This window comes from Peromyscus leucopus, chromosome 14 (genome assembly GCF_004664715.2).
Source record: "Peromyscus leucopus breed LL Stock chromosome 14, UCI_PerLeu_2.1, whole genome shotgun sequence".
Classification (NCBI taxonomy): Eukaryota; Metazoa; Chordata; class Mammalia; order Rodentia; family Cricetidae; genus Peromyscus; species Peromyscus leucopus.
In genome coordinates this window covers 90,893,275-90,903,151 of record NC_051075.1, presented here as the reverse complement: position 1 = coordinate 90,903,151, position 9,877 = coordinate 90,893,275, and the positions used below count along the sequence as shown (strand labels likewise).

At 48.1% G+C, this 9,877-nt stretch overlaps 2 protein-coding genes across 2 annotated transcripts in view; both read left to right on the top strand.

The window, feature by feature from the left end:
* The first annotated feature begins 3,279 nt into the window (after nt 1-3,279).
* Pigbos1 (PIGB opposite strand 1) lies at nt 3,280-3,634 on the top strand. The gene has a single exon (XM_028865406.2). The coding sequence runs from the start codon at nt 3,346-3,348 to the stop codon at nt 3,508-3,510; it is 165 nt and encodes a 54-aa protein (XP_028721239.1). The 5' UTR covers nt 3,280-3,345; the 3' UTR covers nt 3,511-3,634.
* A 4,443-nt stretch (nt 3,635-8,077) lies between these two features.
* The window catches only part of Rab27a (RAB27A, member RAS oncogene family), a 51,495-nt gene continuing 49,695 nt past the window's right edge, over nt 8,078-9,877 (top strand). The window contains exon 1 of the mRNA XM_028865327.2: nt 8,078-8,345. The gene's annotated coding sequence lies outside the window, so the exon portion shown is untranslated. The remainder of the gene's footprint in view (nt 8,346-9,877) is intronic.

Genomic DNA, 9,877 nt, shown 5'->3' with positions numbered 1-9,877 from the left:
GGTTTCTCTGTGTAGCTTTGCGCCTTTCCTGGAACTCGCTTTGGAGACCAGGTTGGCCTCGAACTCACAGAGATCCGCCTGCCTCTGCCTCCCGAGTGCTGGGATTAAAGGCGTGCGCCACCACCGCCCGGCTGTCTCATCTTTTTATCTGTCTTTGTGACAGGGCCTCACTGTATAGCCCTGGCTGGCCTGGAACTCGCTTTGTAGACCAGGCTGAACTCAAACTCACAGAGTTTGTCTCCGCCTCATGAGTATTGGGATCAAAGGAGTGTGCCACCATGCCCAGCAATCAAAGCATTTAAAACAAACAAACAAACAAACAAACAAACCAGGGCCGGGCGGTGGTGGCGCACGCCTTTAATCTCAGCACTCGGGAGGCAGAGGCAGGCGGATCTCTGTGAGTTCGAGGCCAGCCTGGGCTACCAAGTGAGTTCCAGGAGAGGCGCAAAGCTACACAGAGAAACCCTGTCTCGAAAAACAAAAACAAAACAAAAAAACACCCAAGCCTGCTGCTGCAGCTAGGCGACCTGAGAGAGAGAAGGCGGTCCCTGAACTGTAGACTCAACAGTGAGTGCACGAAAACGCAGAGAAACCCTGTCTCGAAAAACTAAAAAAACAAAACAAAAAAAAAACACACACAGTTGGTGGGGTCTGGAGAAAAGGCTCAGTGGTTAAAAACACTGACTGCTCTTGAAGAATTCCTAGTACCCACACACCGACTCGGTGCCTCCGAGGGCACCAGGCATGCGTGCCCCTGCAGATACGCACATGAAGACGGAACACTCATACACATAAATAAATCTTATAAAAATTCGTTGGTGGAAACATCAAGTAGATGGCATCTGTGCTTCAGGCCTCAGATACCCTCTGCTTACATGTGTAGCTTTTGGGTTGGTGGGAGGGAGGGGATTCCACCTGATAGTTACAAAGATGTTCGGTCACATAGAGATGACTAAAAAAAAAAAAAAAATGACTATGTAGGGATTTAAAGATAACACAAGGTAATTTGACTTGGGGCCTGCAGCATCTTGGTTCTGCATAGTCACTAGTTCTAATCAATGGCTTGTCTTCTAGAGTGTTTTTTACCAAAAGTGTTTTGTTTTTGTCCTGGAAACTTCAGTACATGAAACCCAAGGTTCAGTTACCGTCTTTAAGGGGCGGGGGCGGGAGCGGGAGGCCGGGGACGGACAGACGACGGGGTTACTGAGCAAAGTGAGGTTCAGAAGACTCATATTTAACAACAACAAAAAACAGTGCACGAGAAACAGTTTCAAATGGCCTCTGGCTTTTGTTCCTTTTTGTTTGTTTGTTTTAAAACTCTTCACCATTGCAATGCCAGATGGTAAAACTGTCATATCTGTGTGGTCAGCTGTATAATTTAGGAAAAAGCTCGCCTTCCTTTCCCTGGTGAGCTTAAATTACATTTGAGAGCTGTTATAGGACAGTCAGCTGCTGCTGATTTTTGTGACCTAGGGCCTGGATTAGGACTCCATACTAGAGTCCAGAAAGAGCTTGGCTCCTTCACTCTGCTCTTCTCATTCACTAACATCTTACCCAGATGCTGAGGTGATTGACATTTTCTAGAAGGAGCTGTGTCCATTTGTGAGTTTCCACTATTTTCAGTTGTTAGAACTAGAAGCAAAATCTTCATTCTGTTTTTCTCAAAAAAGACATACAATGATTTGCATTTGGTGTCTCCTAAAATATCAAAAGGAACTCAACAAAGTTTTTGTTGTTTTGTTTTATATTGCTTTGCTCTTTTGAGGTAGGGTCTCACTATGTAGCCTTGGCTGGCTTGGAACTCACTGTGTAAACCAGACTGGCCTCAGACTCACAGAGCTGTGTTGTGCCTACCCATCCCCCACATAGTGTTGGGATTAAAGGCATGTACGCCGCTCCTGGCTCAATAAAGTTTTATAGCCTCTTAAAATTGTTTTTGTCCTAAAGCTTGCTAAAATTACAACTACTGCAGAAGGAATGATGGAAAGTCATGTGTCCCTCCCTTTTTATTCCTTAGAGAAGATTAAAACAGACAGTCATGGCTGACTTTCCTTCAGGTATCTTTTGGAGTCAGAAGATTTGCGTGACTTGAAAGGTGGCTGCCATCCCTTCCTATCCTTTTGCCTTTTTAAAAGGTACCAGTTTAACCACCGAGGAGACCAGCACAGCCGTGTTAGTGGCATACCTGCCATCCTAGCCCTTGGGAGAGGAAGGTAGCATTGTAACCTCAGAGCAGTCTGCCCAGCCCAGAGAACCAGCAAGAACAGGCAACAAGGACAGAAATAACTCAGGGGCCATTCTGTAATAGAAGAGTCTTTAGCTGTCTCACACCACTGGCTGACCTTCATTCCCTACAGGTTCCTTTTGAAGGTTTTTGTTGATTTGTTTTGCTTTTTGTTTGTTGGAGACCTGTTATGGAATCCAGACTGGCCTCAAACTGGCAAGGTAGCCAAAGGGTGACTTTGAGTTCCCTATGCTCTTGGCTGAACCTGGGTGCTGGGAATATGGGCATGCGCTACTATGCCTGGAGGAAATACAAATTTTAATATAAAATATGATTTTAACTATTGGCAACTAAACTGAAATCTTAGAAAATATTCCATAGTAAGTCTATATGCTGTCCTGCAAACCCCTATGTATTTGTATTTATTAGTTAGTGATTCTGTTTGTTTGTTTTTCAGGATACGGTTTCTCTGTGTATTTCTGGCTGTCTAGGAACTTGACCTGTAGACCAGGCTGACCTAGAACTCAGAACCACCTGCCTCTGCCTCCGGAGTGCTGGGATTTAGTTTGTGATTTTTTTGTTTTGTTTTTCAAGACAGGGTTTCTCTGTGTAGTTTTGGTGCCTTTCCTGGAACTTGCTCTGTAGCCCAGGCTGACCTTGAACTCACAGAGATCTGCCTGTCCCTGCCTCCTGAGCGCTGGGATTAAAGGCGTGCGCCACCGCCTGGCTAGTTTGTGATTCTTAAACATTACAAAAACATTCACACCAGAGCAAAATAGTAATAAATCTTTTCGAGTGCTCTTGTGGGGCTGGAGACATGGCCGGGGTTAAGAGTGAGCACTGCTCTCCAGAGGACGGCAGTTCAGTTCCCAGCCCCTGTGTGGGACAGCTCACAACTGCCTGTCACTTCTGCACCAGGGACCCTGACACTTTGTGGCCTCTGAGGCACCTGCACGCCGGTGCACACCCCTCCCCACGCCCCGTCCTGTAAAATATACTCTGTTTTAAAGGCTCCTGTACTGAGTGTCCCTTTCTGTCCCCTTTCTTGGAAACAGATCTGAAGAGGTTGGCTGTCCCGCGGAGCATAGCCACCCAGAGGGTGGTCACTGCGTGTCACAGCAATGCTCCGGAGAGTGACTCTCCCGCAACTGCTCTTCGCCACCTTCCTTGGAATTGCTGGAGGAGTGTATATTTATCAGCCCATATTTGAACAGTATTCCAGAGAGCAGAAGGAATTCAAAGAAAAGGTGAAATTGTTGCAAGAGTCAGAGGAAAAGAGGACCTAATTCTGCATGAAGTGAAATTGTAGGCACTGCTTACCATTCTGTTGAAATTACACATGGACTGTTAATCTAGCAAAAACTTAGGTACATTTTAAATAAATAAATCATGGGCGAAGGATTTAAGTTATTATTTACTTATTTATTTATTAGTTTTTTTTTTTTTCCTGGGGCTAAGGACTGAACCCAGGGCCTTGTGCTTGCAAGGCAAGCGCTCTACCACTGAGCTAAATCCCCAACCCCTGGTTTTGTGTTTTGAGTCAGGGTTTTTGTGTGTAGCTCTGGCTGTCCTGGAACTCGCTCTGTAGACCAGGCTGGCCTTGAACTCAGGGATTCACTTGCCTCTGCCTCCTGAGTGCTGGCATTAAAGGCGTGCGCCACCACTGCCAGGTGATTTAAGTTATTTATAACATTAGTTCTTTGTTGGTTTGTTTCAGGGCAAGAGCTCACGTTGTAGCCCAGGCTGGCCTCAATCAAGCTCTAAGCAGTCCAGCCTCAGCTTTCCAAATGCTTAGATTATAGGGGTGCTGGCATTTGTTTTTTAGACAGGATCTGACCTCAAACATGCAGACCTGCCGCTGGTGCTGGTGTTACAGTGTATCCCCACATGTAATTAAATAAGACGCTTCATTTGAAAAGGTATTTCTTTTTAGTTCTACATAATTATGTGTGCTTCATGGGGATTATGTGCACATGAGTGCCAGTGCCTCTGAAGGCCAAAGTTGTTAAATCCCCGAGAGCTGCAGTTACAGATGCTTGTGAGCTGCCATGTGGGTCCTGGGATTGAATCCAGGTCCTCTGCAAGAGCAGATGTGCTCTTCGGTGCTGGGCCATCTCTCCAGCCCCAAGATAATCCACTTTCATGTTCACTGATTTATTTTCTACTTTATGTCTTAACGGGACAGGCAGCAGTTTCCAGTTTCATAAATTAATTTAGTCAGTATGCTTAATAGTAGTGTGTGCTTTTAAGATTCCCCTTTTCTGGGCTGGAAAGATGGCTCAGCAGTTAAGAGCACTGACTGCTCTTTCAGAGGTCCTGAGTTTAATTCCCAGCACCCACATGGTGGCTCACAACCACCTATAACTGTAGTTGCATGGGATCCAATGACCTCTTCTGGTGTGCAGACAAAACATTCATATACATAAATCTGTTTTAAAATTCCCTTTTTCAATGGGCAGTGGTGGCGCATGCCTTTAATCCCAGCACTTGGGAGGCAGAGCCAGGCGGATCTGTGAGTTTGAGGCCAGCCTGGGTTACAGAGTGAGTTCCAGGACAGGTTCCAAAGCTACACAGAGAAACCCTGTCTCAAAAAACCAAAAAAAAAAAAAAAAAAAAAAAAAATTCCCTGTCTCTTGTACAATACAACCACACAAACTAAGGGTTCTGCTGTTACAGCTTTCCAGTTTTGGAGACTGAACCCAGGGCTTCCTGAGGCTAAGTTCTACCACTGACCTATATTTCCAGCTGACCTAAACATCCCAGTTAGAGATGGTTGTGACCTGCCATGTGGGTGCTGGCCGATAAACCTCCATCCTCAGAAAGAGTAGCAAGTGCTCTTAACCACTGAGCCATCTTTCCAGCTCCACTTTTTACCTTTTTAAATTGCCCAGGCTCACACTGAATTTACTCAGTAGCCCAGATAGGGCTTGAACTTATGATTATCCTTCCTTAATTTATAGAGTAGCTCGAGCTACAGGCCTGTGCTGTCAGGGTTGGCTTTTTTTTTAAAAAAAAAAACCCTTGTCAGGTAATCCAGGATGGCATTAAACTCATGATGTAGCTCAAGTTGCCTTCAGACTTGTCTTCCTGCTTCAGCCTTCCGAGTGCTGAGATTGAATTTGTGTGCCACCATGACTAGTTTGAAATGTTTAATTCAGATATCAAGATTCTGTTTGACAGGAGTGCTGGGTATACTGGGATTCGGTTATGGGGATCTTTTCATTGTGGGACTCAGGCTCCTGGAACAGGCATTATCTGAGTTTACTAGAGAGAGAGAGAGACAGACAGACAGACAGACAGGCTGACTCAAGACTAGGGATCGTGAACTTCTGTTTGGGTATGGCAAATGGCATGTGCATGTCGCACGATCTCAAGGTAGAGACATGGACTCTTGGAACTAGATGCACAGCCAAGTGTGAGGCAATGGGTAGAAACACACGGTTGTTACATCCAGTGATCATAACCCTACCTCACACATTAAGCCAAATTAAATCACTTTTGACCTTCACTTTGAAGGGCTCAGTTGGAGAGTGTTTGCCTAGCATTTGTGAAGCCCTACGTTTCATGCCCAGCACCTCACACACTAGGTGTAGTGATGCAGTTACGAAGTCTCAGCACTCAGGTAGAAGCAGGAGAATCAGAAGTTCAAGGTCATCCTACCTAGGAAGTTGGAGGCCAGCCTGGACTCTGCTGTTTCCGCTTCCAGGCCTGATGTTTTTGCTCTTTTGGGGGGCCCACCACTCGGCTCCCAAATAAATCACACATGGAGGCTTATTTTTAGTTATAAATGCCTGGCCTTAGCGTGGCTTGTTTCTAGCCAGTTTTTCTTAACTTTATCTTGGGCCTCGAGGCTTTTATCTTTCTCTATTCCTGTATACTTTTTCTTTCCTTCTCACTCCATGTCTGGCTGTGTAGCTGGGTGGCTGGCCCCTGAAGTTCTCTCGTTCTCTTGTTCCTTCTTTCTCTCCTCCCGGATTTCTCCTGTATCTACTCTCTGTCTACCAGCCCCATCCATCCTTTCTCCTGCCTCTATATTGGCCGTTCAGTTCTTTATTAGACCATCAGGTGTTTTAGACAGGCGCAGTAACACAGCTTCACAGAGTTAAAGGCCACATAAACAAAAGTAACACACCTTAAGATAATATTCTACAACACAGGCCCATCTTCCCTTCTTTGAATCTTTACTTTTTTGTTTTTCAAGACAGGGTTTCTCTGTGTAGCTTTGGAGCCTGTCCTGGAACTTGCTCTGTAGACCAGGCTGGCCTTGAACTCACAGAGATCCACCTGCTTGTGCTCCCAAGTGCTGGGATTAAAGGTGTGCAGCACCACTGCCTGGTTCCTTCTTTGAATCATTTACCTTCATTACCTTTTCATAGTCACATCACTTTCCTTGATTTGGTGTTATTTTTATGTGTTCAAAGACTTACTTATTTTGTGGAGACGGTCCCACTGTGCTGCCCAAGCTGGCTTCAAACCCTGGCATCAAGTGATAACTCCTGCTTGAGGGCCCCTCCCCCTCACCCCAGTGGCTGGGATGCAGGCACCTTCCACTTTGTTCACCTGTCAGTGATGTCCCTTGCGACCCTTACTGGATGTTGCTGGAGTTTCCTACTTAAGCATTTGTCTTACAAGTAAGTTCTGGGGGCCGGGAACAATTAATTTAACCTAGTCTGCTGTTGCATCCTATGTCCCTAAAAGTGCCTTACTCATTGAAAGCATCCACAGGGGGATGAATGGTCACGGTACCCCTCTGTCTGTAAACTCCAAGTCATGGAGCTGCTGGGCTGCAGAAGTGGAGAATGCTGAAGGTGGGTTCCACCTGGACCACACCAACCACCAGCAGTCACTATGCTTTTCATACACTGTTTATCCCCCGCAGGTTTGTGTGGGGAGGTTTGCTCCCCAGTGTGATGGTACTGAAAGATGGTAGCTCCTTAACAGCTGGTCCCTGAAGGAAGACGATTGCCTGGCTGTTCCTGGGGAGTCTATTTCTCTTCACCCCAGAGAGAGAGGAAAGGATTGAAAAGATTCTGTTCAGGTCTAGCTTGGTGAAGGCCTGGGAGGCTCCAGGAGCTGCCGTCCACACAAGGCCCCTTGGACATAGTTGAGAAACCGACCGCATTCGGATGCAGTCCCAGGAGCAGCAGACTGGAGGGGTGACTGGCCAGCAGGTGGGCGGGGCGCTGGAGTTTGTGGCGGGAGGCCACTAGGATGGACAGAAGCCGAACTCAGGCTCCCCAGCATTTTGCTTGTCTTGGATGTGGAATTCTGAAAGCACAAGAGGGCGAGGCCTAAAGGCCAGTACTGAAAGCTCTGAGTCACCTTTGGGTGAATTTGGCTAGTAATCTCATGCCTGGGTCAAGATCCCAGACTGCTCAAAGAAAACCCTGGGCATCTAGAAGAGGCCGCTGGGAGGCAGCAGAGCTCACAGGTTGCCCCTGACCCTGCCGGGTCTTGGTATGTTACGCCACCTCATATTTTCCTCTTACTGTGTATTAACTGCCGTGGCAGTGTTTTAGGAGTTCAGGCTGACTGTAATGAGAATTAGACGGTGCGCGTAGACTCTGTTGGCCATTGCCTCCCAGAATGGTGCTTATTTCTTCCTGCCTGCATCGTACCTTATTTTTCTCGCTGTCACTTCCAGGAACCTCCGGCTATCCCCAGCGAGGATGTGCAGCCAGGAAAAGGCTTTCACCAGGGCACGCCTCGCCTCGCCTCCCCGGAATCCTGGGGCACTTTGACCTTTTTGTGAATGGCATTTTGGGTCTCAAAACGAAAACCACTCCCCGTGGTTCCCGCACCTTCCACAACACTGCTAGGAGACCGGTCGGGGAGGCGATCGTAGTTTCTGTGGCTGGGGGCCTGCGGGCAGGTGACAGAAGGCGGAGGTGGAGGCCGCGCAGGGCCCGCCCCCGCTGCGCTCTCCTTCACGGGAAGTGATGTGGGGCCGGACGGAAAATACCGCCAAGCACCCAAAAAAGGCCAGTCACTTGGGGTCCCAAGCTGCGTTTGGAAGGGAGTGCCTAAGGGCCTGAGTACCGCGGGGACGCGGCATCTCGAGGACCTGCAGGGACGCAACCGCGCGGGGACAGCACGAGAGAGAGACGGAGCCCCAAACCGGGTGAGCGCACTGCGTCCTGGGCGCTCCAGCCGGCCCTGGGGCGACCAGGGGACAGCGGATTTTCAGACGGGATGATGGCCCCCGTTAAGTTCCAGGGGTTGGGGTCCAAGGTTACCCCAAGTGAAATCTAGGTGCTAGAGTCCTCACAAGGAGACGAGGAGAGTTAAGGTCTACTCCACCCGCCTCTTCTTCCCTCGCTTGGGTTTTGACTTTGAAGTTTTTAGAGCCCCACTGCTTGTAAGCCAGAAAGGTTTCCTGTCATTCTAGAATCCAGCCGGTCAGCCAGGTCTTCGAGTCACCCTAACGGAGGTAGAATTGGTGCGATGACACATTTTGGTCGCTCTGCCAAGGCCGGGTCTTCGGTCCAGTAGCTGGGTACCGGTTTGGAAAGCCTGGTCTGAAGTGTAGGAGACCAGCAGACCCCGCACTTTGGCACTTGCTGTCCCCGAAGTATTCTCCACGGGTTTCACGGGCTTCTTAGCCCAAGGGCTAACAGCTGTTCTGAGTTAGCTGTTCAACCCAGCTGGATGAGTGAGGCAGGAGGCATTCTTTAATCATTTCTTCAAACCTTTCTGTTCGAGTGAAAACAGGATGGGAAAGTTAATTCCTGCATCCGGGAGGTGGACAAAGGATTCAGGGTTCGAGGTCAGCCTTTGCTACACAGTGAGCTTGAGGCCAGCCTGGGTTACATGAGACCTGCCTCAAAAAAAAATAAATAGGGTTACATGAGACCTGCCTCAAAAAAATAAATAATACCAGCAAAAAGAAAGGCAGAGAAGCCGGGCAGTGGTGGCGCACGCCTTTGATCCCAGCACTCGGGAGGCAGAGGCAGGCAGATCTGGCCAGCCTGGTCTAGAGAGTGAGATCCAGGACAGGCACCAAAGCTACACAGAGAAACCCTGTCTCGAAAAAACGAGAGAGAGAGAGAGAGAGAGAGAGAGAGAGAGAGAGAGAGAGAGAGAGAGAGAGAGAGAGAGAGAAGGCATACAACGATGCTGAGCACACCTGAATGAGAATTGCTTTCTGTGTTTTCCCTTGGTCCTCCCACCCACCCCATGCTTCCTTTCCATAACCTGGCATAATTTTTGCTTATTTATTTCTGACAAATTTGTGTGTGTGGATGAAGGCCCATACATGTGCATGTGGAGGACAGAGGTCCATGTTAAGTGTCTTCCTCACTAGCCACTACACACACACACACACACACACACACACACACACACGGGCGCGCTTAAAATAATTAAGTTTGCTTGCTGTTTTTGAGACGGGGTCTCACTGTGTAGCTCTAGTTGGCCTGGAATTCACTATGTAGACCAAGCTGATCTTGAACTCACAGAGATCTGCCTGCGTCTTCCTCTCAAGTGCTGGGATTAAAGGCCTGACCACCTGACTGTTGTTGAGACCAGTTTCTCACTGAACCTGGAGCTCCTTGTCTGGACTGGTTGGCCAGTAAGTCTCCGGATCCTCCTCTCCATCCCTAAGCATTAGGATCACATACCTGCACCTTCACATCCTATGTGGGTTGGGGGACC

What these genes read in the sequence shown, in the direction of transcription:
- Pigbos1 (XM_028865406.2), top strand. Translation starts at nt 3,346, where the DNA reads ATGCTCCGGAGAGTGACTCTCCCGCAACTGCTCTTCGCCACCTTCCTT.